The sequence below is a fragment of the Gekko japonicus genome, unplaced genomic scaffold (assembly GCF_001447785.1).
Source record: "Gekko japonicus isolate JY-2015 unplaced genomic scaffold, Gekko_japonicus_V1.1 scaffold131, whole genome shotgun sequence".
Taxonomy (NCBI): Eukaryota; Metazoa; Chordata; class Lepidosauria; order Squamata; family Gekkonidae; genus Gekko; species Gekko japonicus.
This window is the reverse complement of record NW_015167061.1, coordinates 2408676-2435235: the sequence shown is the minus strand read 5'-3', so window position 1 is coordinate 2435235 and position 26560 is coordinate 2408676. Positions and strand designations below refer to the sequence as shown.

Sequence of the window (26560 nt, the reverse complement as noted above, 5' to 3'; positions counted from 1 at the left end):
CGCCCACCTGCGGTAGGACAGATCTGCCCGTTCCCCCCCCCCCCCAATAGCTAGGAATCCAAAACAGTCCAGTGGCGCCTGAGCGGTGGGTGTTGCCTTCTGACACACTTCTGGTGAGGTCAGGGGGTGTGGCATATGCAAATAAGTTATGCTAATGAGTTGTGCTGATGAGCGCCTGCACCTCTTTTTCTACGAAATGACCCCTGAACAACAAGAAAGACAGGCCCCTGCCCAACATATGACACAGGGAGGAGGGGAGGAGGACGGAGGACAGGGGGAACAAAGGAAGCACCTGTGTCCAGCCCACCCGTGTGCATTCTTAGGAGGGAGGCAGGAGAAGGGGCTGTCTGGTAAAATGCCTCCCACCCCAGAATTTATGGCTCTTGGCTTAGGAAGGATGGGGCTCCAGAGCAAACTCATTTACGCAGCAGCCAAAGGGCTCGCTCGCAACTTTAATGCCAAGAGCTCACAAAGGAGAATTTTTGCTCACAGGACTCCACAGCTTAGAGGGAGCCTTGGTGCCAAGTGCCTTTTGCAGGCTAACTGGTACAAAAAGGGAAAACCGGGCCAGTATAACGCCTCTTCCAACACAAGAGCCACTCAGCTCCACAGAGATGTAGAGGGCCCAGCCAGGAAAGACTTGCAGGACAGAAGAGTCACACCAAAGCTACAGAATTCCAGGAGGTCAGAGGGCAGAATGTCGGCCTTCCTCTGGGACCAGGAATGGCCACAGGGGTGGGGGAGGAGGAGAGGAGATCCCCCGCCCAGAAGGAAGACGCTCTCTCAGCCACCTTTTCTTCTTCCGGGGAGCTCTCCCCCCCCCCGAGCTACGTTGCAAGGGCAGCTATGAACACGTGTGGCCAAACGGTGGCCACAGAGGGAGCACAGAACCCCAAGCAGCTACAGCAGAGAGTAGAGAGACTTCCGGCAAGTGCCCCAGGAACACCTGGGGCCTCCTCAGCCCGTGCCCATGGGGTTCATCCGCTGGGCTCTAGACGGGCACCTTCAGCCTCGCGGGGGCTGCTCCTGCTGCCCAGCCACACACACACCCTCTACGCTCACCTTGCACCATCAGGTTGACCACACTGTTGGCTATTCCAAAGCGGTTGGAGGCCACGCAGCGGTACGTCCCCTGGTTGGCGGGGCGTGCATTCGTGACGGTGACCACTGAGCCATTGGGGCTGATCTTCACGTTATCTGCATTGTGGGGCAAGAGGAGGCATGAGGCCGATCAGAGGGCAGTTGGCCTCATACCCCGCAGGCCTCAGAGCAGTCTTGGGCACAGGGATCGGACCCCGGGGTCAAGTTCGATCTCTCGTTTGCCATGATTTGGGGTTTGTAAGGGGAGGGAAATTCCTGGGGGGGGTGTTTTTGAGTGGCTGAGTGTGTGAACTGCTCTGTTGTAGATGTAATTCTTCCTAAGATACCCCCTTGTCCAGGGATGACCTTGGAGCCAAACTGTGCCTGCTTCCCTACGGTAGATAAAGAAACCATATATTCACAGGTGTGTGTGTGTGTGGGGGGGGGGTAGAGAGCGCGAAAGCTAGGCAGGAAGCTGGTGAAGTGTGACTGGATGTAACTGAAGGGGGCCCCCTGTTTGAACTGTCTATATCTTTGGATTCTCCCACCAGAACCTCAGTTCTGACACAGGACTGGTCTGGCCTGGAGCATGATTATTCCTCAATAAACAAACCACTGCCAGAGAGTGTTGTTGAGAGTAACGTTGTCCAGGAGTCTGACACCCGGGAGTGGTGGCTGGGCCAATCAAGGCCACCTGGAGGGATGCACCTGCGTCAGTCCTCCGCCCGGGCCCCTGGGCAAGATCCCTGCCTCCGAGGGTCAATGTCACCAGCCTCCACAGTCCTGGAATGAAGAGGAAAGACTCTCCCTCCCCGGGGCACAGAGCGAGGCCCTCCCCGCTGGCTTGACCCCCTGCCAGGCTGTTCATTTTAGAACATTTGCGCGCCAAGCCGACTCCGTGCTTATTGGCTTGCTCTTTGCCCTCTGGCCTCCAGTGCGGTCTGTCTGTCCGAGGGTGGGCTGGGAGAAACCGCCTACCTTGCAGCTGGTTGTTGGGCAGCTTCCAGGAGATCGTGACGGGCTGGGCCCCATCATGGATCCGGCACTTGAAGGCGATGTCCTCCCCTTTGCGCACCGCAGTGCTGTGGGGCTCGATGGAAATGATGGGGCTCTGGAGACCTGCCGAGACACCGCCACGGTGAGGCCACGGGCGCTGCCCACCCCCACCCCCACCGCACCGCTATCCCCACGGGAACCTCCAGACGTACGGGAAGAGGCGCTGGCGCCAGACAGCACAGAGACCACAAAGGAAGCCTCTCGGGGGGTGGCGACGCCATGCTCGCGGCACACGTATTCGCCAGAGTCAGCCGGGCTGAGGTGGACCAGCCTCAGGTGGGAGTTGGAGATCTGCGTGCAGAGGAGAGGGGAGAGGCCGGGGCTGGAGGAGGCCGTCACACCATCCAGACTCCTCCTCCGCCCATGTGTTCGGGGAGGGGGACAGGCCTTCCTAGCGGGCCAGGCCTCAGGAACGGCAAGGGTGCCCCCCACGAGGCGCCTGGCCAACTGGCCCTAAGGACCGCCTCACCCCCAGTCAGTCCCCAGCAGCACCAGCGACCGTCTCTGCACCTGGTGAGTGGCAGGCAGAGCGCCCCCTCGGCGATGCCAGGTGAACGTGGCGTGGGGCTGGCCTGGGGCAACGCAAGTCAGATCCAAGGTCTGTCCTTGAACGGCGGAGGGCGACGAAGGCTCGATTCTCAGAGGGGGGGCAGCGGCTGAAGCGGCAAAGGGGAGAGCAAGAGGGTCGGCCGTCGTGCCCCCAGCAAGGCGTGGCACCACAGCCCCCCGCACCAAGGAGAGGGGAGCGGGTCAGGGCGCCAGGACTCACGATGAGACGAGCTATCGCTGTCTTGGATGGTGACCACCAGCACAGCCTCCTGGGTGACCGCAGCGCCGCTGACGCGACAGACGTACTCTCCCGAGTTGGCCGAGGAGACCTGTGGGATGCGCAGGCGTGTGCCCACCACCTGCCCGGGGGGGAAGGGCGAGAGTCTTGCCTGGGGGCCGGTGGGGGAGGAGGCCTCGTTTTCCCCTGCCCGGACTCTGCACCCTCCGGGGTCACAGGGAATGCTGCAGCCCCACCTCGCCCCACCCCGAAATCCTGTAGCCAGAGGGACCAAAGCACCCACAAACTCTGGGGCTCTCCAGGATGGCAAAGGGGCCATGCCCAGAAAAGGGGCAGTCTGGGTACATCTCCATACCTGGTGGTTGGCTGGGAGGGCACCCCCCCTCTTGAACCACGTGACTTTGGGCTGTGCCTGACCGGCAACGAGGCAGTTCAGCTCCAAGGTCTGTCCTTCCATGAGAGACGAGGATGACGACTCAATCCTCACCGGTGGGACGACGACAGAAGCTGCCGGAGGCCACCCAGACAGAAGAGGTGTTGACAGGCGGCCAGGACACCTCCCTGCTGCCCCGCCCACCTCCCCCACCCCAGGCAGCATCCGCAGGCCCCCTCCTTCCTGCTGCTGGGAAGCTCCCTCTCTGTACTGGGCTCCCTGCACCCCTGCGGGGGAGAAGGGAAGCCCCGGCACCTCCCTCCCCTATCGGAGCTCCAGGCAGGGACCTGTGAAGGGATTCTACGGCAGGGAGCGTGCACAGGGGAATCCAGGGCAGGAGTCACGGCCCAGGGAGGAGAGGGTGATGCTCCCGGGGGTGTAAGGGACACAGGGTCACCACACCGGGCAGAGACCCAGGACTGCCGCAGGACTTCGCCTCCCCCAGCCCTCCTGCTCCTGTCCTCCATCTCTCGCCCCCCGCCCTTTCCCACCGGGAGCCGCCAAACACTCTCCGCCCCACGGAAGCCCCCGGAGCAGAGGGGGTGCCACAGAAATGGCCTTCCACCCACTCAGGCCAATATCGCAGCACCGAGACCTGCCGGGAGCCCTGGAGGCACACGTACGGTAAGTGGAGGCGGCACTGCTGGGGACAGAGACGATGACCGAGGCCTCCAGGGGGTGGCCGCCATCGTTCACATAGCAAATGTACTCTCCGGAGTCACTCGTGGAGGCCTGCAGGATCCTCAGGCGTGTTCCAAGGATCTGCCGGCAGAGAGAAAGCGGGGAGATGGACAGATCGCTAGGTTCCTCTTAGCCAACGGGGCTCCAGTGCAGCCCTTGGAAAGACCTGCCTCCCTCCTCCATGTCCTTCCCCCTGGCCTAGCTCACTCGGCTCTCCTCAGAGCTGGCCATCTTTCCGGCCCTGGAACTCTCCAGTCCCGTATGGTTTGCAGTCCCCCCACCCCCCACTTTCCTTGGCCTGAAAGGACTCCACCACTCTTCCCCCCGAGGGGGGGGGGCTCTTGAAGACCACACTGACAGCCTTCAGTCCTCCACCTGCCTCTCCCCTCCCCTCCCCTCCCCTGGTCTTCCTTACCTGGCTGTTGACGGGCAGGGCACCGCCTCGCTTGTACCACATGACCTGGGCCTGAGACTGACCCGCAACCAAGCAATTCAGATCCACCGTCTGTCCCTCAACTACAGAGGAGGACGAGGTCTCGATCCGTATTGGGGGGGTGACACCCACAGCTGGAAAAGCCGGAGGGGAAAAAGGGTGGAATGGGGACCGTGGCATCTTCCACATGCCGGCGTTCTGGTCCAGCTTTGGTGCCACTGTGAATGTGCCAATGGAGCTTTCGCGTGCTTCCTGGCTTCCCCCCAAGCTCTTCGCAATTCTGCCTAAACCTGCTTTCCTAGGATGTTTTGGGAAAGGTCACAGTAATCCTGGGGTGGACACCCCGCAAACAAGGCAGTTCAGATCTTTCCTGCCTGCACAGGTGCTGCTCCCCCCTCACGTCCCCACCCCCCCAACCTGCCCCCCCCCCCCCCCCCCCCCCCAGAGAGCCTGCTCAGGTTTTTTAGAAACTGGTGACTGACATAATAGTGCTAAAAAGAGATGTCAACTACCAGTATTTAAAAACAACAACAACAACAAGAAGAAGCCTGTTCTGGGTGGTTCCCAGGTGGGGTCAGACGTATGCAGTTTCCCCACTCGTGGCAATGGGGCTTCCACGGGGCAGGCATCCCCACAGTTTCTGCGCCCCGGTTCCTCAGCAGAGGCCACCCCCACTCTCCTGGGGCACCAAGACCTATTCAGTTTCTTTTTAAACTGGCAACTGAATGTCATATCGATAAAACATTATAAGAACAGGCTGTGGAAGGTAGGTAGTTCAGCTGTTCGAGACCCGAGTGTGCCGCATGACGGAGTGAGCTCCCATCTCTAGTTCCAGCTCCTGCCAACCTAGCAGTCTGAAAGCAAGACATTGCAAGTAGATAAATAGGTACCACTTCAGTGGGAAGGGAACAGCGTTCCGTGCGCCTTGGTGTTCAGTCATGCCGGCCACATGACCACGGAAACGTCTTCGGACAGCGCTGGCTCTTCGGCTTTGAAGCCGAGATGAGCACCGCAACCCTAGAGTCAGATTCGACTGGCTTTCAAGTAAGGGAACCTTTACCTTTACTAACGCTGACGCAGAGAGTACTCCCTCTTTCTGTGTTATTCCTCTGAGGATGCCAGTCACAGCTGCTGGTGAAACGTCAGGTCCTACAATGCCAAGACCACGGCCACACAGCCCGGAAAAAACTACAGCAACTAATATGTGTAACAGCTTTTCTGAATTGAACGCACACGCGAAGCGGCCTCACACAGAATCAGACCTTCGTTCCACGGAGACCAGCAGCCGCTCTCCAGGGTCTCAGGCACAGAAAGGCCTTTCCCATCACCTCCTGCCTGGTCCTTTTAACTGGAGACACTGCCGGGGATTGAACCTGGGGCCTCCTGTATGCCAAGCAGAGGCTCTGCTCCCAGGAGTAAGGGTCCCTCCCTGAATTCTCAGTTTTCATTTAAAAAGTATGTTTCTGTCACCTCGTGTTGTGGAGCTACAACCTTTCCCCTTATGCTTCGACAGAGGAAGGGGGTAGAGACTTGCTTTTTTAAAAATGGAGGCTGGGAATTTAGAGAACCTGTTACACATCTTGTTATAATGTTGTATCGATACAGTGATATTCAGCTGCTGGTTTTTTAAAAAGCCCCTCCCCGATGGTAGGGGAGGGAAAAGACCGCCGTTGGGACAGGGTCTGGGGAAATGGCTGCCCCCCCCCCCCCCCCCCACAGCAGCCGCCCAGCCTTCACTCTGATCTCTCCCGAAACTTCACAGCAAAGCAGGTTTGAGAAAGACTCGGGGAAGGTTTGAGAAACCCCAGGAGGTGCACAGACGCGACACACTGCTGGGAGGGAGCAAGGGAAAAACCTGCCTCCCAGCAGCACTGAATCCAGGGCAGACAGTCTGCATGGGGAACGCTCTGGTGGGAGGTGGGAGGGAACAGGAGCTGTGGTGAGGGAGCATGCAGACCCCCACCCCCTGTGGAAGTGCCACGGCCACGTTTAAGCAGCAGCAGCAAGAAGGAAACCCAGAGAGAGAGAGAGAGAGAGCGGCTAGGGTGGGCTGGGGCCCGGCAGGGAACCATCCCACCGGCTTCCACTCGTCCTTCCGCGACCCAGGGCCAGCGAGCCTCTCTATCCCAGCCGGAGCCCTGCGGCTGGGGCGGCGCTTTGGAGGCGAGAGCCACAACTTACAGTAAGCAGAGCCCAGGCCGCCCTGGATGGTGACAATGAGGGAGGCCTCGTGCACAGCCGTGCCATTGCTGACGCGGCAGACGTACTCCCCGGAGTCCGCGGTCGAGGCCTGGGGGATGCGCAGGAGGGAGCCGGAGACCTGGGGGGGGGGGACACGACGGAATCAGCGGCACCGGGGAGCCACAAGCCACTTGGATGTACTGATTGCTTATCAAGGTTCGGTTCAATGTGTTTGAGAATTTAATTTGTGATCCGCTCTGAGCCCGCTTGTGGGGAGGGTGGAATATACATTCAAATAAATAAATAAAAGGCAAGAAGGGCCCCCCCTCACTGATGCCGATGCTGAGTCTCACGGCCGATCCCCACCCCAGAAAGTCCACCAGTCCCTCCCCACCCCCGGAGCAGGGGAGAGTTCTGGCCCAGACCCCATGCCCCCCCTGTCTCTGTACCTGGTGGTTGGGGGGGAGGGGCCCTCCTCGCCTGTACCACGTCACGCTGGCCTGCGAGGGGCTTGCCACCAGGCACGTCAGGTCCAGCGTGTGTCCCTCCGCAGGGGAGGTGGAGGACGACTCAATTCGCACTGGAGGCGTCACCCCGGGGGCTGCAAGAGAGACACATCCAGGTAGGGCAGACGTGAGAACCTCAGAAGCCCCCCCCCCGGATTGGACCAGGATGGCACCCTTGTGTGGCCAGCCAGCAAGGACGAAGGCAAGGGCGCTCCCCGCAGGGCAAAGGGCAGGCCTGCCAGGGGGAACTCAGACTTACGGAAGGAGCCAGAGCTGCCCTCCCTGATGCTGACAAAGACAGAGGTCTCCTGGGTGGTGGCACCGTAGCTGATGCGGCAAACATATTCGCCAGAATCCCCTGGGGAGACCTGCACCAGCCGCAGGCGAGATCCAAAGGCCTGGAAGGGAGGAAGCCGTGGAAAGATGCAGGGAGAAAACAAAGAGGCCAGAACGGGAGATCAGGCTGCCTGCTGCACCCAAAAAACCACACTAAAGCTGGCGCGGGACACACGGGCTACGAATGACTGAGCTTCCATTCAGCTACTCCCCTTTCGAATCCCCCCCACACGCTCTGGGGGGGGGGAGTTCCAAGCCCTCAACTTGCCACCTGCAAGATGGGGAGAAGAGCAGCGGCCTGCACTGCAGGGCTCGCTTGAGAAGAGGGCAGCCAAGGTGACGAAGGGGTTGGAGCAGCTTTCCGAAGAGGAGAGGCTGGGGAGCCTGGGTCTTTTCAGGTTTTCTGTTGTAAAAAAGATGCTAAAGCTTTATAAAATTATGCGGGAGTGGTGGAGAAAGTGGATGGAGCGAGCTCTTTCTCCCATAATACTAGAACTTGGGGTGAATTTGATGGGTGACATATTCAGGACAGATAAAAAGCAATACCTCTTTACTCAACGAGTAATTAAACTGTGGAATAATTCACGGCCAGAGGATGTAGTGATGGCCCAGAGCACAGCTGGCCTTTAAATGGGGTTCGACAAGTTCATGGAGGACGGGTCCATCAATGGCTACTAGTGATGTGGACCAAAGGGAACCTCTCTGGATCCCAGTGCCAGGAGGCAACATCAGGGGACAGCCTTGGCCTCTCCGGTTGGCCATCATGTGAGACAGGATGCTGGATTAACTCATGGAATTCGCTGCCACAGGAGATGGTGGCAGCTACAAGCATGGGCGGCTTCAAGAGGGAATTGGATAAACATCTGGAGCAGAGGTCCATCCGTGGCTATTAGCCACAAGGAATAGATAGGAACTCTCAGGCTGGGGCAAGGGATGCTCTGTATTCTTGGTGCTTGGGGGGGCAACAGTGGGAGGGCTTCTAGTGTCCTGGCCCCACTGCTGGACTTCCTGAGGGCACCTGGTATTTTTGGCCACTGTGTGACAGAGTGTGGGACTGGATGGGCCATTGGCCTGCTCCAGCATTGGTTTCTCTTCGGTTCTTATGTCCTTAAGGCATAGATAGGAGCTCTCAGTCTGGGGCAAGGGATGCTCTGTATTCTTGGTGCTCGGTGGAGGGCAACAGTGGGAGGGCTTCTAGTGTCCTGGCCCCATTGCTGGACCTCCTGATGGCACCTGGTATTTTTGGCCATTATGTGACAGAGTGTTGGACTGGAGGGGCCATTGGCCTGATCCAACACTGGCTTCTCTTAAGTTCTTATGTCTGGGGCAAGGGATGCTCTGTCTTCTTGGTGCTTGGGGGGGACAATAGTGGGAGGGCTCCTAGTGTCCTGGCCCCACTGCTGGACCTCCTGATGGCACCTGGTATTTTTGGCCACTGTGTGACACAGAGTGTTGAACGGGATGGGCCATTGGCCTGATCCAGCATTGGCTTCTTTTAGGTTCTTATGTTCTTATAACTAGATGGACCCTCACTGGTCTGACCCAGCAGCGTGCTTCTGATGTGACAGCTCGGTATTGTGATCGCTGTTATCCTCAGCCTGGCCCTTCAATCTTGACCTCCCTTCTGTTTCTCCAGGACAGAAGCCCAGATCTGGTTGCTAATCGTGCCGCTTGAATAGAGCACGGGATATGCTGACTGCTGCATGGAGCATTCAGGCAGAGCCCTGGAGCCCCCCCCCCCCCAGCGATGGACCCGTTTCTGCATTCTGGGCACGCCCCGGCTGGGGCTCCCGCACCTGGTGGTTGGCCGGCAGGGACCCGCCACGCTTGTACCACATCACCGTGGCCTGCTCCCGGTGGGCGGCAGTGCAGTCCAGCTCCAGGGTTTGCCCTTCTGCGACCTGAGGTGAGGAAGCCTCGATCTTCATGGAGGGTGTGATGTCTAGGGCTGCAGGAAGCGGGGCGAGAGAGCAGTGTGAGGACAGAGCCAGCCGAGGGGACCCCGGGCCCGGCACAGGCTTCTGCGGGGCTCTGGCGCCCACTTACTGGAGGAGGAGGAGGAGGAGCCCGTCCTGCCGACAATGATGGAGGCTTCTCGGATGACGGAATCCAGGTTGACGTGGCAGACGTACTCCCCAGAGTCAGCGGGGGAGGCCTGGGGGATGCGCAGGTGGGAGCCGGAGACCTGGGGAGGGGGGCCCGAATGCACTCCGTCAGTCAAAGCAGCCCTGGCGTTAAGGGTGTGTGCGTGTGTGTGTGTCCCAGTCCACTCCCCCAGGAGCCTCCTGACTTTTCCTCTGCCTTAGGGAGGCAGCAGAGAAATACCCCGGGTACCGCTGGGGACCAATGCTGTGCAGCCTCGTGAGCAAGAATTCTACTCCATGAGCCACTGGCCTAAAAAGTGGTGAGCGAGCCATTTGGCTGCTGCATACATTCGTTTGCTCCGGAGCCCTCCTTCCTGAGCTAAGGCAAAAATGTGTGAGCCGGAGGCTAAGAAATTGTGAGCTGGCTCACACTCACTCAGCTTAGAGGGAACACTGCTGGGGACCCCCCCCCCCTACTCTGCCCCAGCCGAGCAAGATGGCCCCCTGGAATGAAAAGGAGGTCACTCTCCAAGCACTGCTGGCGCCTGGGGGGAAAGCTCGGAGTCGCCACCCCAGAGACCAAGAAGCGGGCAAGGGAAGGGGGGGGGGGAGAACATCCCTAGATCACACAGCAGCCGATGTACCTGGTGACTGGCTGGCAGGGTCCCGCCTCTCTTGTACCAGGTGACGGTGGCGCCCGGCTGGCCAGCAACGACACAGTGGAGATCCAAGGTCTGCCCTTCCACAAGAGTGGGGGACGAAGACTCGATCCTTACAGGCGGGGTGACGCCGGAGGCTGGGGAGGCAGAGGGCGGGGTCAGAGCAGGCCCCAGGCTCTGTGGCACCCTGCCTCTCACGTCTCTCCAGGGTGGGCGGCCCAAGGCCCAACGCTGGGCACCAGGAACTCCACCAGGCGGAGCGGCCACTGCAGCCCCTCTCTTTCCAGGGCAGGGAGGAGGCAAAGAGGCCCAGAGTCCTCCACTGGCCGCCTTGAAGGACTCGTGGCCAGCTTACGTGACATGCCTCTCCCCCGCTCGCCCCTCGCCGGCCCCTGGCCTCCCAGGTCCCTGAAGAGCACCATCCCTCTGTCAATTGTGCCTCAGCATCCGGGCCCTAAGCAGCAGGCTGGCCGAGGGGATTGAGCCCATCGACAGGGGCCCAGGCCCCAAACGCCAGCCACAGAGGAGAGAGGGCTTGGGGCTCACTTTGGGAGGCGCTGTAGACGGTGACCACGACAGAGGCCTCCTGGGTGCTGCCACTGCTGCCGCTGCTGCTCACCCGACATACGTACTCGCCAGAGTCTGCTGCTGAGGGCTGAAGAATCCGCAGGCGGGAGCCAGAAATCTGGGCGGGGGGGAGGGAGAGGGGGGGGTGAGCTGAGGGGCGAGAGGCAGCCCCGGGCAAGGAGGCAGGAAGGCACGGTGGGACGCTCCAACCAAAACGGGCATACCTGGTGACTGGCAGGGAGCGCTCCCCCGCGCTTGTACCACGTGACTCGGGGCTGTGACTGTCCAGCGACAAGGCAGTTCAGGTCCAGGGCCTGTCCCTCGGGGACGGAGGACGACGGAGATTCGATGCGGACTGGAGAGACTTCTGGCGAGACAGGGGACACGGCGTGAGGGAAGCGGGCAGGACAGGACCCCCTCTTGCCGGGACCGGGAGGGCCCACGCCTCTTCTCTCTAAAACGGCCTCTCCTCTCGCAGCTGTTGGGCTGGGGACCACGGATCTGCCCCCAAGCAGAAGTCCTTTCCTCCAGCAGAAGGAGCTCTCCTCGGATGCAAGACGCACCAGGGAAAGGCTCCTTCCATGACAGAAAAGCACCCCCACCGGCAAGATGGATTTGCAGGATCCATCCCGTGGAAGAGAACCATCATCCGGAAATCCACCACTGCTTATTCAGACCTTGCTTTTCCAGCAAAGACTGGCTCCCAAAGAGGACTGCAAAACTTTAAATCATCACAAAACAGGCAGAGACAGCCAATGAAACGGAGATCGAAAGCTGTGGCGACTGGGCCAAGCCTCTAAATCGCAAGGCGCGTTCAGGGGGCTGGATGTGGGGCTTGGTTTGGCAGGAGACATCCAGTTTGTTTTGAGGTCACCCCAGGGGGCAGCAGAAAGGGGCAGTGGCACCAAGCAGAGGCTCTCAGGGCTTCCCAGCCCCCCAGGGGCCCAAAGGGGCCGGGGCTTACGATGGGGACCTGGCTGTCTCCCTCCCCCAGACACTCCTCGCCAGCTTGGACGGGATGCGTTGGGGCCCCTGACCCCCTGCCCACCACCGCAGGAGAGGGAGAGAAGGGCCCCCCCAGAGCCGGGAGCCCCTGCCACGGGAGCCCTACCCGGTGAGGATCCGGAGCTCTGCTGGACAGTCACCGTGATGGAGGCTTCCTTGGGGCCAGCGCCGTTGCTAATTCGGCAGACGTATTCGCCAGAGTCGGCTGCGGAAATGTGCAGGATCCGCAGATGTGGCCCATAGACCTGGGGAGGAGGTTTGAAAGAGGCTCTTGGGGGTGGCTCTCGGCCGCCGAGGGCCCCGGTTCACTGGGAGCAAACGGCCTTCCTCCCGGGACAGAGGGAGCGGGACCTGCCACCAGCTTCTGCCCCCGCAAGAGTGCCCATCAGCATGCCCTGCACAGGAGCCCGGTGCCCAGAGCTCTCCCTGCCCGGCCGCCCACTTCCTTGTGGCTGCGTGGAGGGGGGTACCTGGTGGCCGGCTGGCAGGGACCCTCCTCGCCGGTACCACGTCACCGCCCCAGCTGCTTGGCCAGCCACGATGCAGTTCAGATCCAGTGTCTGACCTTCGACAACCGACGATGAAGATGACTCAATCCTCACGGCCGGGGGAGCGCCTGCGGCTGCCAGGACCAACGGGGAGAAAGTCCGAAACCTGCCGTGTGTTCAGGATGCCCCGGAGAGCTTTGGCTGGGTGCCGTCAGACCCCCCCCCCCCAGGCGTGGGCGTGGGTGTGCAGCTGAAGGGAGCAGGAGACCCCTCACCTCGGGTGACCTCCACCTCAATCCGTGCTTGGCCAACTCCCGCCGCACTCCTCCCCACACACAGGTACACCCCACCGTCTGCGGTGCTGATGGAGGGGATCACCAGGGTGCCGATGTCCGTCCTCTCTTCGCGGGACTGCAAGCAGGAAGGAGAGTCACGGGGCACTCCCGGCACCACGGCGGAGCACCCAGGCCCCACACACAGGGTGGCGGCAGCAGAGGGGGGCACACAGGGCGGGGCTGTGCAAAAAGGAGACCCCAACAAACGATCCACGGACGAGACTAAAACCATGACTGTTAAACCACAGCAAAGACAAGGATGTGCGGAACGGGGTTTCTTTGGTGGAGGAGAGGAGGCGGGTCAGGGTTAAGGAGACGTTGTCCCTGGCTCGCTGTACAGGGAAGATCCAGCTGCCCCCGCGGGGGGGGGGGGGGGGGGGAGGAGACAGAGGGAGGTCAGCTGAGCACACACACCCCCATGGACCTCGGACACTTGGGGTCACCCCGGCCGGATGAGAAAACGCTCTGCCCCCGACTTCTCACTGGAGAATCAGACAGGAAGCGAGACAGAGAGAGACCAGCAGGGAAGGCAGAGGGCAGCTGGCAGACGCACCACAGCAACAGCAGCAGCAGGGACCAGATCGTGCTGGGGAGGGGCGAGGAGGCTACCTGCTGGAGCTCCTGGATCCGCTGCCGGAGAACTTCCAGGCTGCCCCCTTGGAAGTGGAAGAAGCCAAAGATGGCAGCAGCCTAGCCAAGGCGAGAGAGAGGCAGAGAGGGCGGCCGGAGAGAGAGAGAGAGAGAAGGAAGGAAGGGGAGCATTAAAGGAACTGCTCTGTCAGGTCACCACAGGCCCTTGCCTGAACCTGGCCCAGGATCATGGATTTCCTTAAGACGCAACTTCAGGAGCCAGAACTCGGGATGCAAAGGCAGGGACATTTGGGCGCGAAGGATGTCCCAGGATCCCCCTGCTCTGGGCCTCGCTGGCCACCCTCGCCAAGCTCAGGAAGGTCCTCTCCCCACAGGGCAGACTGACCCTGGGCCTCTCTCCCTGCTGGGAACGGCTTGGCTGACTTGCTCGAGCCACCCGGGGAAGTCTGCTCCCGGCCTCCCGAGCGCCACCTGGGCTTGATGCCGTCCCAGGGGTCCCAGCCAGGCCACCGTCACCCACACCTGGACGAGCTGGGGCAAAAAGGCAGGAATCCCCACCCGTAACTCTGGCTGCAGCCCTGTGACCGGAGAGGCTCTGGAGCCCCAGGAAGGGAGGGGAGCGTGTGAGAACGAACCACGCTGAGCCAGGCCAGAAGGGACATCCCAGAAGCCACGACACCTCCAAAGGGAAGGCTTCATTCTTAGCCGACTTAACTTCCCTCTATCATGTCCCGGGCAAATCAAACCCCATGCCTGTTTTTCATGCTAGCAGAAGGAAAGATAATAAAGAGGGCAGTGCCTACGAGCATGTACAGAGTGCCTTCGCCTCACCACTAAACCAGCAGAGACTCCCTTTGGGACACTCTTCTTGGAACAGAGTGGTACAGGGTTGGAGTGTCAAGTAAAAAGTAAAGGTAAAGGTTTCCCTTGCTCGAAAGCCAGTTGAATCCGACTCTAGGGGGCGGGGGTGCTCATCTCCGTTTCCAAGCCGAAGAGCCAGCGCTGTCCAGAGACGTTTCCGTCGTCATGTGGCCGGCGTGACTAAATGCCGAGGTGCACGGAACGCTGTTACCTTCCCACCAAGGCGGTACCTGTTTATCTACTTGCAGTTTCTTGCTTTCAAACGGCTAGTTTGGCAGGAGCTGGGGCCAGAGATGGGAGCTCACTCCGTCACGTGGCACTCGGGTCTCAAACTGCCGAACTACAGACCCTCCGGTCTGCAGCTCAGCGTCTTAACCTCTGCGCCACCACGGCCCCTTAGAGTGTCAAACCAGGATCCGAAACACCCAGGTTCAAATCCCCACTGGCTCACAGAAGCTCACGGGCTGAGCTTGGGACAGTCGCACTGTCTCAAACTAACCTACCTCACAGGGTCGTTGGTGAAGGTAAAATGGAGGAGAGAAGAACAAAGTAAGCCCATCGTGGAGAAAGTTGAGGTATAAATGAAGTGCAGAAACAAAGAGACGGAATGACTCCCCATTAGCACTGCCCCCCCCAAAGCATACAAAGGGGCGCCCCTCCTCCACCTGGCAGGTACCCGGGGTCTCCCTCCCCCTCCCCAACCGTACCTGTGGCGGCAGAGTGCCCCCTTGCTTCTCCCAGGTGATGGTGGCAGCGGGGGATCCGGCCGCCCGGCAATACAGCCGCACTGTGCTGCCCTCCTGCACCTCCGTGCGCTCCGGGCTCACCTGCACCTGAGGCACGCCAGCACCTGCCACAGAGCAGAGCAGCGCCTGGTGAGGCCTCCTCCAACCCCCCCCCTTCGGGATCCTAGATGGGGGCCTAAAGGCAGAGCCCATGCGGCGTGGGGGAGAGGAAGGGACTGCCAGGCTCTTGGGGTAGCGGCAGCAGCAGCAGCTCCACCTGCTTCCTCTCTGAGCCCCTCCTGGGGAGGCAGGTGGGTGCTGTCTCTTTTTGCCAGGAAAAGTAGCTCTGGATGACAGGCAGGCAGTCTGGTTGTCCGTGGGGGGTGAAGCCCAGCCTGCAGAGTCATCCCCTCTTGGGGGCAGGTGGAGAGCCAGCTGGAACGCCAGTCGGCAGTGGCGGCAGCTCTGTTTCTGCCTTTCTGCACAGAGCCGAGCAGCAAAGAAGTGGAACGGGCCGGGCAGTCGGTCTTCGGAGGAGGGGGGAGAGGCAGCTCCAGGGCAGCTGCTGCCCAGCCCTCCCCACCCCCGCCCCACGTACTCTGCACTTGCAAGAAGGCCCGGGCCATGTGCTGTCCGGCGCTGTTCCGCACGCGGCACAAGTACTGCGACTCGTCAGAAGGCTCCACGGCCGGGAAGCGCAGGATCCCTCGCTGGATCAGAGCCTTGGGGGGGATGACACCCCCTTGTCCACCTGCAGCAGAGATCAAAGCTTGAGCGGGGACACCCGGGCCCCGCCGGCGACCCATTCCCAGGCTCTGGCAGGAACAGGCAGGCCCCGGGAGGCAGCTGTGCCGGGCGTGGGCCTCTCCTCTTGCCAAGCAAGGGACCTCCTACGGGCAACAGCTCTGCAGACTGCCTGGAGAGCCCTCTGGGAACGCAGCTGGTTTAACGTGCTAAATAGGTCACGGCACTCATGCGGTGCTCTTTGCACAGACCCATCTCGGAGTTTGCAAGCGCCAAAAGAACTCCTGGCTGCCGGCAACAGCGGCCACCAGAGGGAGCAGAAGAGCCTCATGTGGGTATGGGGCAGGCTCCGCCCCTGACTAAGCCCACCTGCCCCTCTTGGCTCCAGACCACTCTGGCCGAAGAGAGAGGGCTTCTGTCAGAGCACTGCTTACCTATCCATTCCACCGTAGGCTGGGGGTTTCCTGTAGCGATGCAGCGGAACTCGGCAGGCTGGCCTGGCTGGACGCTCAGCTGCGAGGGCTGGACGGTGGCCATGGGGGGGACGGCGGATCCAGCTGCAGCAGGAAGGGAGGAGGTGGGCTTCAGGGGGGGGAAATCCAGGCTGGGGTGTGCGGGGAGCCAAAGATGGCTCCTGACCTTCAACTCCCGGGTCCAGGAAAGAGGCCATGCCATGCGGTTGCAAACCAGCCCTCGGGGACAGTGAAACATGCACAAGAGAAGCCCCGGTTCCGTCTGACAAGTGGGGCAGAAGGCAGTCGGAGGAAACGCCTCCCTTTCCCCCAGCGGCCTTGGCACATGCTCGTGTGTCAGGGGAGGGGGCCTTCATGCCAGAGAGCCCCTCGCAGGGCAGCGCGGGAGGCAAGTCAGCGCCTGCAGGGCCGGGCTCGGGGCATGCAGTGGCCGCCCAAGCCGACTTACAGGGTCTGTGGCCTTCCAGCACTTCTACCGGTCCATAGAACATCTGAGTCTTAGACGGAGCTGCAAACGAGGGACAACGTCGGACACAGACCCAGGTGGGAAAAGCACGCATGCCGGGTGCGCCTCACAGTCCCACGGGCACCTCTCGCCTTTCTGAAGTGCTGGAGGCGGGCAGGCAGGAGGTGGGAGGGAGAAGTGACAGACGGGGACCAGAAGGGAGGCTGAGAAAATCTTGAAGGATTCCCCCCCACAAACACACACGCAATACTTTGTTTTGTGCCCCTTTATCACAAGCTCAAGGAGAGGCAGACCGGCCCTGGCGGCAGAGTGAAGAGTCGCATCAGAGAATCCGCAGCAAGGCAAAGAGGCCTCCTGCACGGTGGATCGACAAGAACCCAGCGATCACGCAAGGCCCCAGGTGTTTGGTGCTGGTCAGAGAGGCAGTTGCCCAAGTGCAGCATCAAAGCCACCCTTTTGCCCACATGGTGGAGGGAGCAGGATGCAGGCAGCCCCAGAAATGCCTCCTTCGGGAGGGGGCCCCAGCCCCTGCTTGACATCAGACAAGGGCAGTGTGTGGAGTGGGCACCCCTTCTCTCTCACCTGAACCCCCGAAGCTGCCTTAGGCTGACTCAGACCTTTTTGGCCCATCAAGGTCAGTCTTGTCTACTCAGAGTGGTAGCCGCTCTCCAAGGTCTCAGGCAGAGATCTTTCCCACCACCTCCTACCTGGTCCTTTGAACTGGAGATGCTGGGGATTGAACCCGGGACCTCCTGCGTGCCGAGCAGAGGCTCTTCCACTGAGCTATGGCCCCTCTCCATGACTCTCCAGGGTCTCAGGCAGAGGTCTTTCCCATCCCCTCCTGCCTGGTCCTTTCAACTGGTGATGCTGGGGATTGAACCTGGGACCTCCTGCATGCCAAGCAGAGGCTCTGCCACTGAGCCAAGGGCCCCTCCTCCTCTCCTTTTCTGTGTGCCCGTGTAGAAGCCTGAGGTGGACGGCGCAGGGGGACGGGAGTGGTGTGCAGTCGAGGGGTGTTCAGGCACAAGCATGCGGTGCCCCACAGACCCACCTGGCACGTAGAGGGTGGCGATCCCCTCGTCCATGTCAAACATGTTGGACCCGGTGCAGACGTAGATGCCGGCGTCCTGGGGCTGCACGTTGCGGATGGTGAGGATACCATTGAAGTCCATGGCCCGGCTGGGCAGCTTGCCGTGGTTCTGCCGTGTCCACACCAGCGTGTAGGCAGGGGACTGCGGAAACGGCGAGAGGGTGAGCAAGAACTCGTGGGCACTCCATGAAACTGCAGAGCGGTCGGGTTAGAACGGATAAAAGGAAGTACTTCTTCACCCAAAGAGTGATTAACACATGGAATTCACTGCCACAGGAAGTGGTGGGTGCTACAAGCATGGACGGCTTCAAAAGGGAATTAGATAAGCATATGGAGCAGAGGTCCATCAGTGGCTATTAGCCACAAGGTATAGCTAGGGGCTCTGGGGCAAGTGATGCTCTGTCTTCTTGGTGCTTGGGGGGGGGGGTCAACAGTGGGATGGCTTCTAATGTCCTGGCCCCACTGCTGGACCTCCTGATGGCACTGGTATTTCTGGCCACTGTGTGACACAGAGTGTTGGACTGGATGGGCCTTTGCCTGATCCAACATTGGCGTCTCTTAGGAGCACCGGCAGCATGGTTCCAAGCCCCAAAAGCCCACCACACTGCACAAGACAAGAACTCCTTGTGGGCACTCCATGAAATTGCTGAGCAGTCGGGTTAGAACGGATAAAAGGAAGTCCTCCTTCACCCAGAGAGTGATTCACACGTGGAATTCACTGCCACAGGAGGTGGCGGCGGCTACAAGCATGGACGGCTTCAAGAGGGCATTGGAGAAGCATATGGAGCAGAGGTCCAACAGTGGCTATGAGCCACAAGGTATAGATAGGGACTCTCGGTCTTGGGCAAGGGATGCTCTGTCTTCTTGCTGCTTGGGGGGTGGGGGGGCAACAGTGGAGGGGCTTCTGGTGCCCTGGCCCCACTGCTGGACCTCCTGATGGCCCCTGGTATTTTTGGCCACTGTGTGACAGACAGAGTGTTGGACTGGATGGGCCATTGGCCTGATCCAGCTTTGGCTTCTCTTACGTTCTCTTACGTTCTTATGACTGGCCGGCCAGGTGGCGCTCGCCCTGCTGGCAGAACAGACTCAGCCCTCGGAGGCCCCGTGGCACATGGGCTTCTGCAGCCTGGGGGTGGTAATCTGGGGGTGGTAATCTGGGGCCACCTCTCTGGGCCACGGGCAAAGGGTGCCAAGTTGCTGCCCTGTGGGACACTCGGAGCCCTCCGCTCCACACAAGCGCCAAGCCATGCCGCTCTGTTCCTCACGCGGTGTGAGCACAACCCACCCCCCACCCCACCTGGACCTTTGGCCAGGGGGTTCCAGCTGAAGGCACAGATCCAGGCTGCCCAGGGGGGTGGGAGCTGGCAGAGGAGTGGGCGTTGGGCCAGCCAGGATGGCCGAGGGTGCCCCCCCCGGGGCGTCTGCGGCTCTGCTGCTGCCGGCCTCCTCCATCCTGTCCCAGGCAGCAGTTCTCTGTGGGGCCTGGAAGCAGCTCCTTGACACAGAGAGGGCCTCCCCACCCCCATGGCTCAGCCAGACCTCCCCTGCTGGCAGGGCCCACAGCAAAGCGGAGTGTGAAGAAGAAGAGATTGGATTTATACCCCCTTGCCCTTCACTCGGAGTCTCAGAGCGGCTTACAAACTCCTTTCCCTTCCCCTCCCCACAACAGACACCCTGTGAGGTGGGTGGGGCTGAGAGAGCTCTGGCAGAAACTGCTCTTTTTCGAGAACAGCTGTGCCAGAGCTTGTGACTGACCCAAGGTCACATCAGCAGGTGCAAGCGGAGGAGTGGGGAATCAAACCCGGTTCTCCCAGATTAGAGTCCGCACACTTAACCACTACACCAAACTGGCTCTTAACCACTACACCAAACTGACTCCAGACACACACACACGCCCGCCCATGTGCGCCTCCGGGGAGGCCTCACCTTGCTCTTGGCCGTGCAGACAAAGGTGACGTCACTCCCCGGCTGGACGGTCTGCACCTTCTTCTCCTCGACTGTCACCGTGATGGGCTTGCTGGGCGCTTCTGTGGCGGGAAGCAGGGAGGGATGAGCCCTTCCCGCCTCCCCACCACCATTTTCCGGGGGGCCCCCTTCCCATCCCACTCAGTGGGCCGGGAAGGACACCCCCACACTCGTCCTGAGGCTGGCAAAGAGCCCCACGCCCCCCCCTTGCCCCGCGGTGCCTCCAGACAGCACGGGTGGCTCCCACTTGTGTACCACCCAGCTGCAGGCTCACGGACATATAGCCTAACATGAACGGAATATACACCATGAGATGGCAACAAATATGCATAGGCTCTTCTTTAAATTTACTTGTAAATAATGTAACGGTGCTCAATGGAACTTAATATCATATACCATCCTTGCTATTTGTCTTTTGTAGTACTTGTATTGATACAAATAACAAGGATGGTATGTGATATTAAGTTCCATTGAGCACCGTTACATTATTTACAAGTAAATTTAAAGAAGAGCCTATGCATATTTGTTGCCATCTCATGGTGTATATTCCGTTCATATTCCACCCGTGTACACCAGCCCCCCTCCCCCGCACTCTGGGGCCTGAGCGACATCCCTTTGGCTTCGGAAGAGACCGGCCGTGGGGTGTGACGCGGGCCTCTTCCTGCATGATCCCCCTTTCCTCCCCCCACCTGGCCCTCTCACCTGTGACAATGACTTCGGCCCGGCTCGTGTTGCTGTACTGCGGGTTGCGGCAGGTGCAGATGTAGACCCCGGCTTCGGAGGGCTGGATGCTGGGGAAATGGAGCTCCTCCCCTGCATGGAGTCAGGAACACGCCGGTCTCAGAGGCTCCGGGGGCCGAGGAAAGGGCCCCTCCAGGACTGGAGGCTTTGTGGATTCCAAACCAAAGAGGCAGTCCCGGGATGGGACCCTCCCGCGGGGCACAGGGGAAGGACTTCTCCTCCTCCCAGCCAGCCCACGATGCTGCTGTCCGCCAAGGCGGAGCACTGGGCCCTGGGATTTGAAATGGGGGACCCGCTCCCCCATGCAAAACAAAGGACCTGGGGGGAGGGGGGGGTCTTCCTTGAGGGTGAGGTTTAAGGCCAGGCTCTGGGGAATGACACTGCCAGCTGCAAGGGGGCACGGAGCACCCCTCTTTCCCCAAAGGCGGACCTCTTGACCAGGAATTGCAATTGAGGAAATAGCAGCCGCAGGGCCATGCGGGAGAAATACAACACAAGAACATAAGAGAGAAGCCAATGTTGGATCAGGCCAATGGCCCATCCAGTCCAACACTCGCTCACACAACATCCAGGGGCTTGTGGCAAATGACCGAAGAAATGCCCTCCCGAGACCAACACCCTGTCAAAGAGGCCCTCTGGCCATCCCGCCTGGCACACGGGGCCAGACGATACATCCGACACACTTCCTGGAGAGGTGACGGGTCTGTCTGGCTCGGGCAGGACTCTCCCCTGCTCTCTCCCCGTTGGCACCCTCTCCACTTCCCGCTCGGCAGGGAGACCTGAAACCCTCCTCCTCCTCCCCCCCCTCCAGGATGGAAGCATCTCCTGGCTGCACTTCTCACTGTGGCATCGGCCGTGGCACTCAGCCCAGAGCGCGATGGAGGCACAGCCGGGAGGAGCAAGCCTCCCCCCACCACCCGCCCACCCACCGGCATCACTCACCTTGCCGCCTGCGCTGGGCTGTGCCTGACACGGGGCGCCCGTCTTCCCGGGACCAGTAGAAATAGTGAGGGGGGTGCCCGCTGACCTGGCAGTGCAGGGTGACCTCGCTGCCTTGTGCCACTGCCGTCCGGGGGGGGTGCACTCGGACAACGAGCGGAGGCTGGTCTGGAGCACCTGGAGAGAGACGGGGGGAGGGGTTCGAACACCCAACACAAAGAGGAGGAGGAGGAGGGTGCTGGCAGTTGCGGGTGTCCGGGAGGGGATGCTCCCCCCACCAGCGGGGCCCTCTGCTGTTTATTCCCAGCCGCCCCCACAGGAGAAAGCAGCAAGTCCCCCCCCCTCCAAGATGGGGGACAAAAGTAGCCATGGCGCTCCTCTGCGGCACCCCCAGACAGGGGGCATTGCCACCGGGGGGGGACACTCACTCACCTGGATGAACACACTTCTGGCCACGGACGTTGGGGTTCCCTACGTAGCCTGGGGCACACCTGAGGAGGGGCGAGATGCGCAGGTGAGGCCGACACTTCCCTGGCCAGCAGGACTGGCAAGAAGCCATCTAGCAGACGGGCGTGCCTGGAAAGCGCTCCCAAGGCAGCTCCCGCTCCTTGCTTGGCACGCCCAAGGGGGACCTTGTGGCTGCATCCAGGGGGGCAGCGGACATCCCCATGCAGAGCTCTGGGGTCCCGCAGTCCCCCGGGGAGCCTTGGGGAAGGACGACCGAGAACGGCACTCACTGCTCACAGTACTGGCCGCTGTAGCCAGGCTCACAGGCCGTGCAGCGGTAGCCTCCGCCCCCCAGGCTCTCACACGTCCGCGAAAACCTGCCGGAGGAAAAGGTGACGGCCATCAGCGCTGCCTCTGCCTGCCCCCCTCCCCCCGGGCCAAGCCCTCCCCGCAGCTGATACGCACTGGTTCTCCGGATCAAGCAGTGGGCAGGCACACTGCTGGCAGTCCTCAGGGGTGCCGGCAGTGGCGTCTCCGTAGAAGCCGGGGGCACACTGCTCGCAGAACTCTCCGTCGGTATTATGGAGGCAACTCTGGGGAGAGAAGGGAGGAGGAGGAAGAAGAAGAGGAGGAGGAGGAGGAGGAGGAGATTGGATTTATACCCCGCCCTTCACTTGGAGTCTCAGAGCAGCTTACGGACTCCTTTCCCTCCCCCTCCCCACAACAGACACCCTGTGAGGTAGGCGGGGCTGAGAGAGCTCTTTCCAGAACTGTCCTTGAGAGAACCATGGCTTGCCCAAGGTCATCCAGCCAGGTGCAAGTGGAGGAGAAGTGGGGAACCAAACCCGGTTCTCCCAGATCAGAGCCCGTGCACTTAACCACGACCCCAAACTGGACGGGATGGATGGGATGTGGGAATCGGCGGCTGCCAGTAGCCATCAGGCCAAGAGCCAAGGGTCCTTCTGCCCCAGGCTCTGGGACGGCCAAGATCCAAGAAAGCTTGCTTACTGAGCAGGCGCCTGTCTCTGGGTGGCACGTGTCTGAGTGCCCGTTGCATTCACACAATGCACAGTGGCCCAGGTAGAGCCCACCCCCGGTGCGAGTGTAACCGGCTGCACAGTCCTGGAACAGAGAGAGAGATGGAGAGATGAATGAGGGGAGGGATTGGCCCGCAGTGCCCAAGAGCTTTCAGAGCCAGTCTGGGCCCGCCGGTTGTCGCACCTGGCAGGAGAGGCCCTGGTATCCCGGCGGGCAGCGGCACTCCTCCACCTCCAGGGCCCGGGGCAGGTTGGTGTAGGTGGGCACGGCGGTCTCCATGCTGACGCCCGTGATGCTGGCCGACGCCATGTCCGTGGAGTAGGTGGCCCGGATGAGGATCTCGTCCAGATCGGCCAGGGCCATCATCAGGTGTTCGCGGGTGGCGGGCTGCCCATCCGGCCGCTTCCAGTGTTGCTGGGGAGACAGCGGGGGACAGAGTGGCACCGAGGAGGGAGGTGTCTCCTCCTGGGGGCGGCAGGAGGGCGCTCGAGCAAAAGTGGCTTTGGGGACGGAGGGGGGCGATGCCTCCGGCACAGTTGGCTTCTGAGCCCCTCAAAGATGGGGGCGGCAGGGACCACCGGGCAGCCCTGAAGGCAGGAACTGCTCCAGGAGAGGCGTAGCCAGGGACCCCCCCAGGCAAGCAGGGGCGGGAGGGAATCCTGGTCCCAGGCCTGCCCCCCCTCCAACCGCCAGGAGCAGCTGTCTGCTGAGCAGGACGGCCGCAGGTACATCCATCATCCCCACGGCAAGTGAGCGAGACTCTCCAGCGCACGGTCCTGCCGTGTGGCGAGAGGACAGTTGCAATGTGGGGGGGAGGCCCCACAGGTGACACGACAGCCCCCTACCTCCCGGAAGACAACCTCAAAGCTCTTGCGTTCGCGGGGCCACAGCTCAGGAAGGTAGGCGACCAGCGTGATGTCGTTGCCCTGGAAAGACACCGCCAGAGAGAGCCCCGTTGGTCACCAGCGCACGTGGTCCAGCCTGCTGCGTGCCCTGCGGCCCACACCTGAGGCCTTGGCTCACTGGGTACTGAATGCGCAGTGTCAGCTTTTACTCCCCACCCCACCCCTTAACCAGTGCGCAGAGGGGGGCATGAAGTGGAGAGAGTGACTGGGCCAGGAGGCTCTGAGCCGAATCAAACGGCAGCTCGCTCTGCCCACTGTGCCATGTCCTTCCCTGGCAACCCCAACCTCTGGAGCCCGGAGGCATGCAGGGACTGAAGAGAGGGGTCTCCGCCTCCCATGGGCCAGCCCACCCCAGCCCGTCTTCCTTACAGTGATCTGCACGTTCGGGTCTGGCAGCGGGGAGCCTCTCCCTCCGGCGTCGTAGGAAAGGGTGAAGCGAAGGCGTCCCCCATAGGAGCCAACCTGCAGGAAGAACAAGCGATACATCATCTGGGACTCCCACCTTCGCTGGGCTGAAATCAGGCTGCTGTGGGCTCAGGTATCGGGCAGAACAGCCTCAGAGCTGGATGCAAACAGCTGGCTTCTTTGTGGCCACACCCCATGTACGAAACGATCAACGAACAGGGTTTACACGCGACAGGAGGGGATGTTTCTTAGGGCCAAAGAAAAAGGGCAGGACTCTTTCAAAGGCACTCCACAAAGGAAGAGGGACCCTTTGGCAGGGTCTCCAAGAGCTTCGTGGCTCTCCCTGCACGAGGTTTGCCCACCCCCACCCTTTGCTAACCCCCAAAGTGTCTTTGCAGAATCAACCTCACTTGCAGGATTTGGGGCTCCTTGGTAAAAGGGTGGGGGAATCGTGCGGCTCCTGTCACAAATCACCGTCTTCCCACGTCCCTCGAGCCTTCTGTGCCCCCCCTCCAGGGACGGGCTTCCTGAGTTACTGTGTCCCTCCGCCCTCCCCGAGTGGGGAAATTACCTTGTCCCCTAGGAAGGCCTTCGGCAGTCCCCAGTAGAGAGGGATTTCAGGAAGGAGGGAGAAACCTTTGTAGAGCAGCGAATACTGAGACAGAAGGAGGAGAGTGAGGAGAGAAGGCCCCAGCTGGCACAAGGGGGAAGGCGGGCAGGGGCACCACGGGGGAGGAGGCATGCACGCGGGCAGAGGCTGCGGGACGCCCGCAAACTCCACGCCCAAGGGGTGGCGATGCCAGGGCCCCGCTCCATTCTGAGCAGTTCTTCAGACACCCCCTCTTCCCCAAAGGTCAGTACAAGGACGCCAGGAAAACATGCCGGGATCAGGCCCCTTCCAGGGCCACGGAGCGGCACGCTGCCCAGTCGCATGGCTAGGCCGCTGGCTGCAGGCATTACTGATTTACGCTTGCGGAATAATTCATGACCACGGAACGAGGCACCCTCTTTTCTTTTTCTTGTCAACTGGAAATATAAGCCTTCTGGAGAAAACTGATAGATTTCCCCCCCCCCCCATGAAACATCTGGTAAAGAACGACGTTTGGAGGGAAGAGAAACCCGATCTGTGAAATGCTTCCTCTCCCAACAGAGATGCCGAAGGAGATTGGTTTCCCAACTGCTGTTCTGCAATCATTAGCTTGGCCTGTGCCAGCACAACCAACGATGCCAAGGCAAGCCGACCCTGGGCACCCCTTCCAAGCCCAGAGGAAGAGGGAAACACATCGACAGCCCAAGAAACAACCAAAAGTTTTATGTTCCCCCAACACATTTCATTTGCAAGCCATTGGGATGCCCCTCCTCCTCTCTTCCTAGCAGCAGGTTTGCCAGCTGTGCTGCAGACTCCCACCAGTCGGGGCTTGATGAAGCATGCCCCCACCCACCCCCACCCTCATTCACACACGTGGCATGCTGGCTGCCCAGGCCAGGCCAAGCACATGCCCCTCTCGCAAGTACCTTTGCGGCCTCGGCCACCCTGGACTGGTATCGGGAGGCGGACAGCAGGTTGCTGAAGTCTTTAGCCTGGCCCCTGGGAGTTTCTTCTCCCTGAGACTTGAGGTCAGCAGAAGATGTGAGAGGACGCAGTGAGAGGGAGGCAGGGAGGGAGGCAGGGAGCCAGCGGGCACCGGGAGCTCAAGGGCCCACCAGCAGGCAGGAGAAAAGAGAATGGGCAAGAAGGAAGAGCCTGTCCCCCCCCCCCCCCGGGGGGGCACGGGGGACCCCAAGAAAGGTGGGGCTCCCCCATGGACCAGTGTCCCCTCTAAGCTGAGTTGGTGTGTGCTAGCTCACAGTTCTTTAGCCTCCGTCTCACACATTTTCGTCTTAGCTCAGGAAGGAGGGGGCTCCGGAGCAAACTGATTGATGCAGCAGCCAAATCGCTGGCTCACAACTTTAATGCCAGCCGCTCACAGAGCAGAATTCTTGCTCACGAGACTCCACAGCTTAGAGGGAGCATTGCCGTGGACCTCTCAGCCCAATCCCAGCAGGGGGGCGCGGGGGGGTGCACACATTAACCAAAGGGATGCCAAGCAAGGTACACTTAGAGGGGGGCAAGCATTTTGGAAAGCCAGGAGACCCCCCAAAGAGCCATGTCAGGCATGCCGGGGGGGGGGGTGTCGAGCCCTACCTGAGGGCGTGAGCTGGGAGCAGCCGCTAAAGAAGGTGGGAGCCGAGGAGGCCTCCCCGAGGAGGACCCCGAGAGAGGACGGGGGAGGGCTGCCTGGGCAGCAGAGGGGGCCCGCAGCCCTGCAGGAGGGCTCCTGGAGGTGCCTCCTCCCTTAGGGGGCATGGCTGCCCCGGAGGAGGACGCCCGCCCTGCAGCAAAGCGGGACAGCATCTCCCAGATCTCCGCATCGCGTCTCTGCTGGGCGTCCTGGGCCTGGGGGGTCAGAGAGAAGGAGGCAAGAGAGAGAGAGGGAGAGGGAGAGAGGGAGAGAGGGAGAGAGGGAGAGAGAGGGAGAGAGAGGGAGAGAGAGGGAGA

The 26560-nt window shown here is 61.0% G+C and overlaps 1 protein-coding gene across 1 annotated transcript in view; it reads right to left on the bottom strand.

The window, feature by feature from the left end:
* Positions 1-26560, bottom strand: part of HSPG2 (heparan sulfate proteoglycan 2) — a 99810-nt gene that overhangs the window by 20195 nt on the left and 53055 nt on the right. Inside the window, exons 37-70 of the mRNA XM_015412569.1 lie at positions 23986-24078; positions 23557-23637; positions 22895-23125; positions 22682-22795; positions 22139-22266; positions 21964-22050; positions 21659-21717; positions 21230-21403; positions 20249-20359; positions 19508-19608; positions 17543-17723; positions 16474-16533; positions 15987-16109; positions 15407-15559; positions 14791-14933; positions 12572-12707; positions 12279-12430; positions 11915-12053; positions 11028-11170; positions 10783-10921; positions 10222-10373; positions 9540-9678; positions 9290-9441; positions 7417-7555; positions 7101-7252; positions 6652-6790; positions 4453-4604; positions 3980-4118; positions 3279-3430; positions 2906-3044; positions 2647-2792; positions 2289-2427; positions 2059-2199; positions 1063-1197 (exon numbers count right to left, since the gene is read on the bottom strand). Coding sequence (XP_015268055.1) covers positions 1063-1197; positions 2059-2199; positions 2289-2427; positions 2647-2792; positions 2906-3044; positions 3279-3430; positions 3980-4118; positions 4453-4604; positions 6652-6790; positions 7101-7252; positions 7417-7555; positions 9290-9441; positions 9540-9678; positions 10222-10373; positions 10783-10921; positions 11028-11170; positions 11915-12053; positions 12279-12430; positions 12572-12707; positions 14791-14933; positions 15407-15559; positions 15987-16109; positions 16474-16533; positions 17543-17723; positions 19508-19608; positions 20249-20359; positions 21230-21403; positions 21659-21717; positions 21964-22050; positions 22139-22266; positions 22682-22795; positions 22895-23125; positions 23557-23637; positions 23986-24078 — 4564 coding nt within the window. The remainder of the gene's footprint in view (positions 1-1062; positions 1198-2058; positions 2200-2288; positions 2428-2646; positions 2793-2905; positions 3045-3278; positions 3431-3979; positions 4119-4452; positions 4605-6651; positions 6791-7100; positions 7253-7416; positions 7556-9289; positions 9442-9539; positions 9679-10221; positions 10374-10782; positions 10922-11027; positions 11171-11914; positions 12054-12278; positions 12431-12571; positions 12708-14790; positions 14934-15406; positions 15560-15986; positions 16110-16473; positions 16534-17542; positions 17724-19507; positions 19609-20248; positions 20360-21229; positions 21404-21658; positions 21718-21963; positions 22051-22138; positions 22267-22681; positions 22796-22894; positions 23126-23556; positions 23638-23985; positions 24079-26560) is intronic.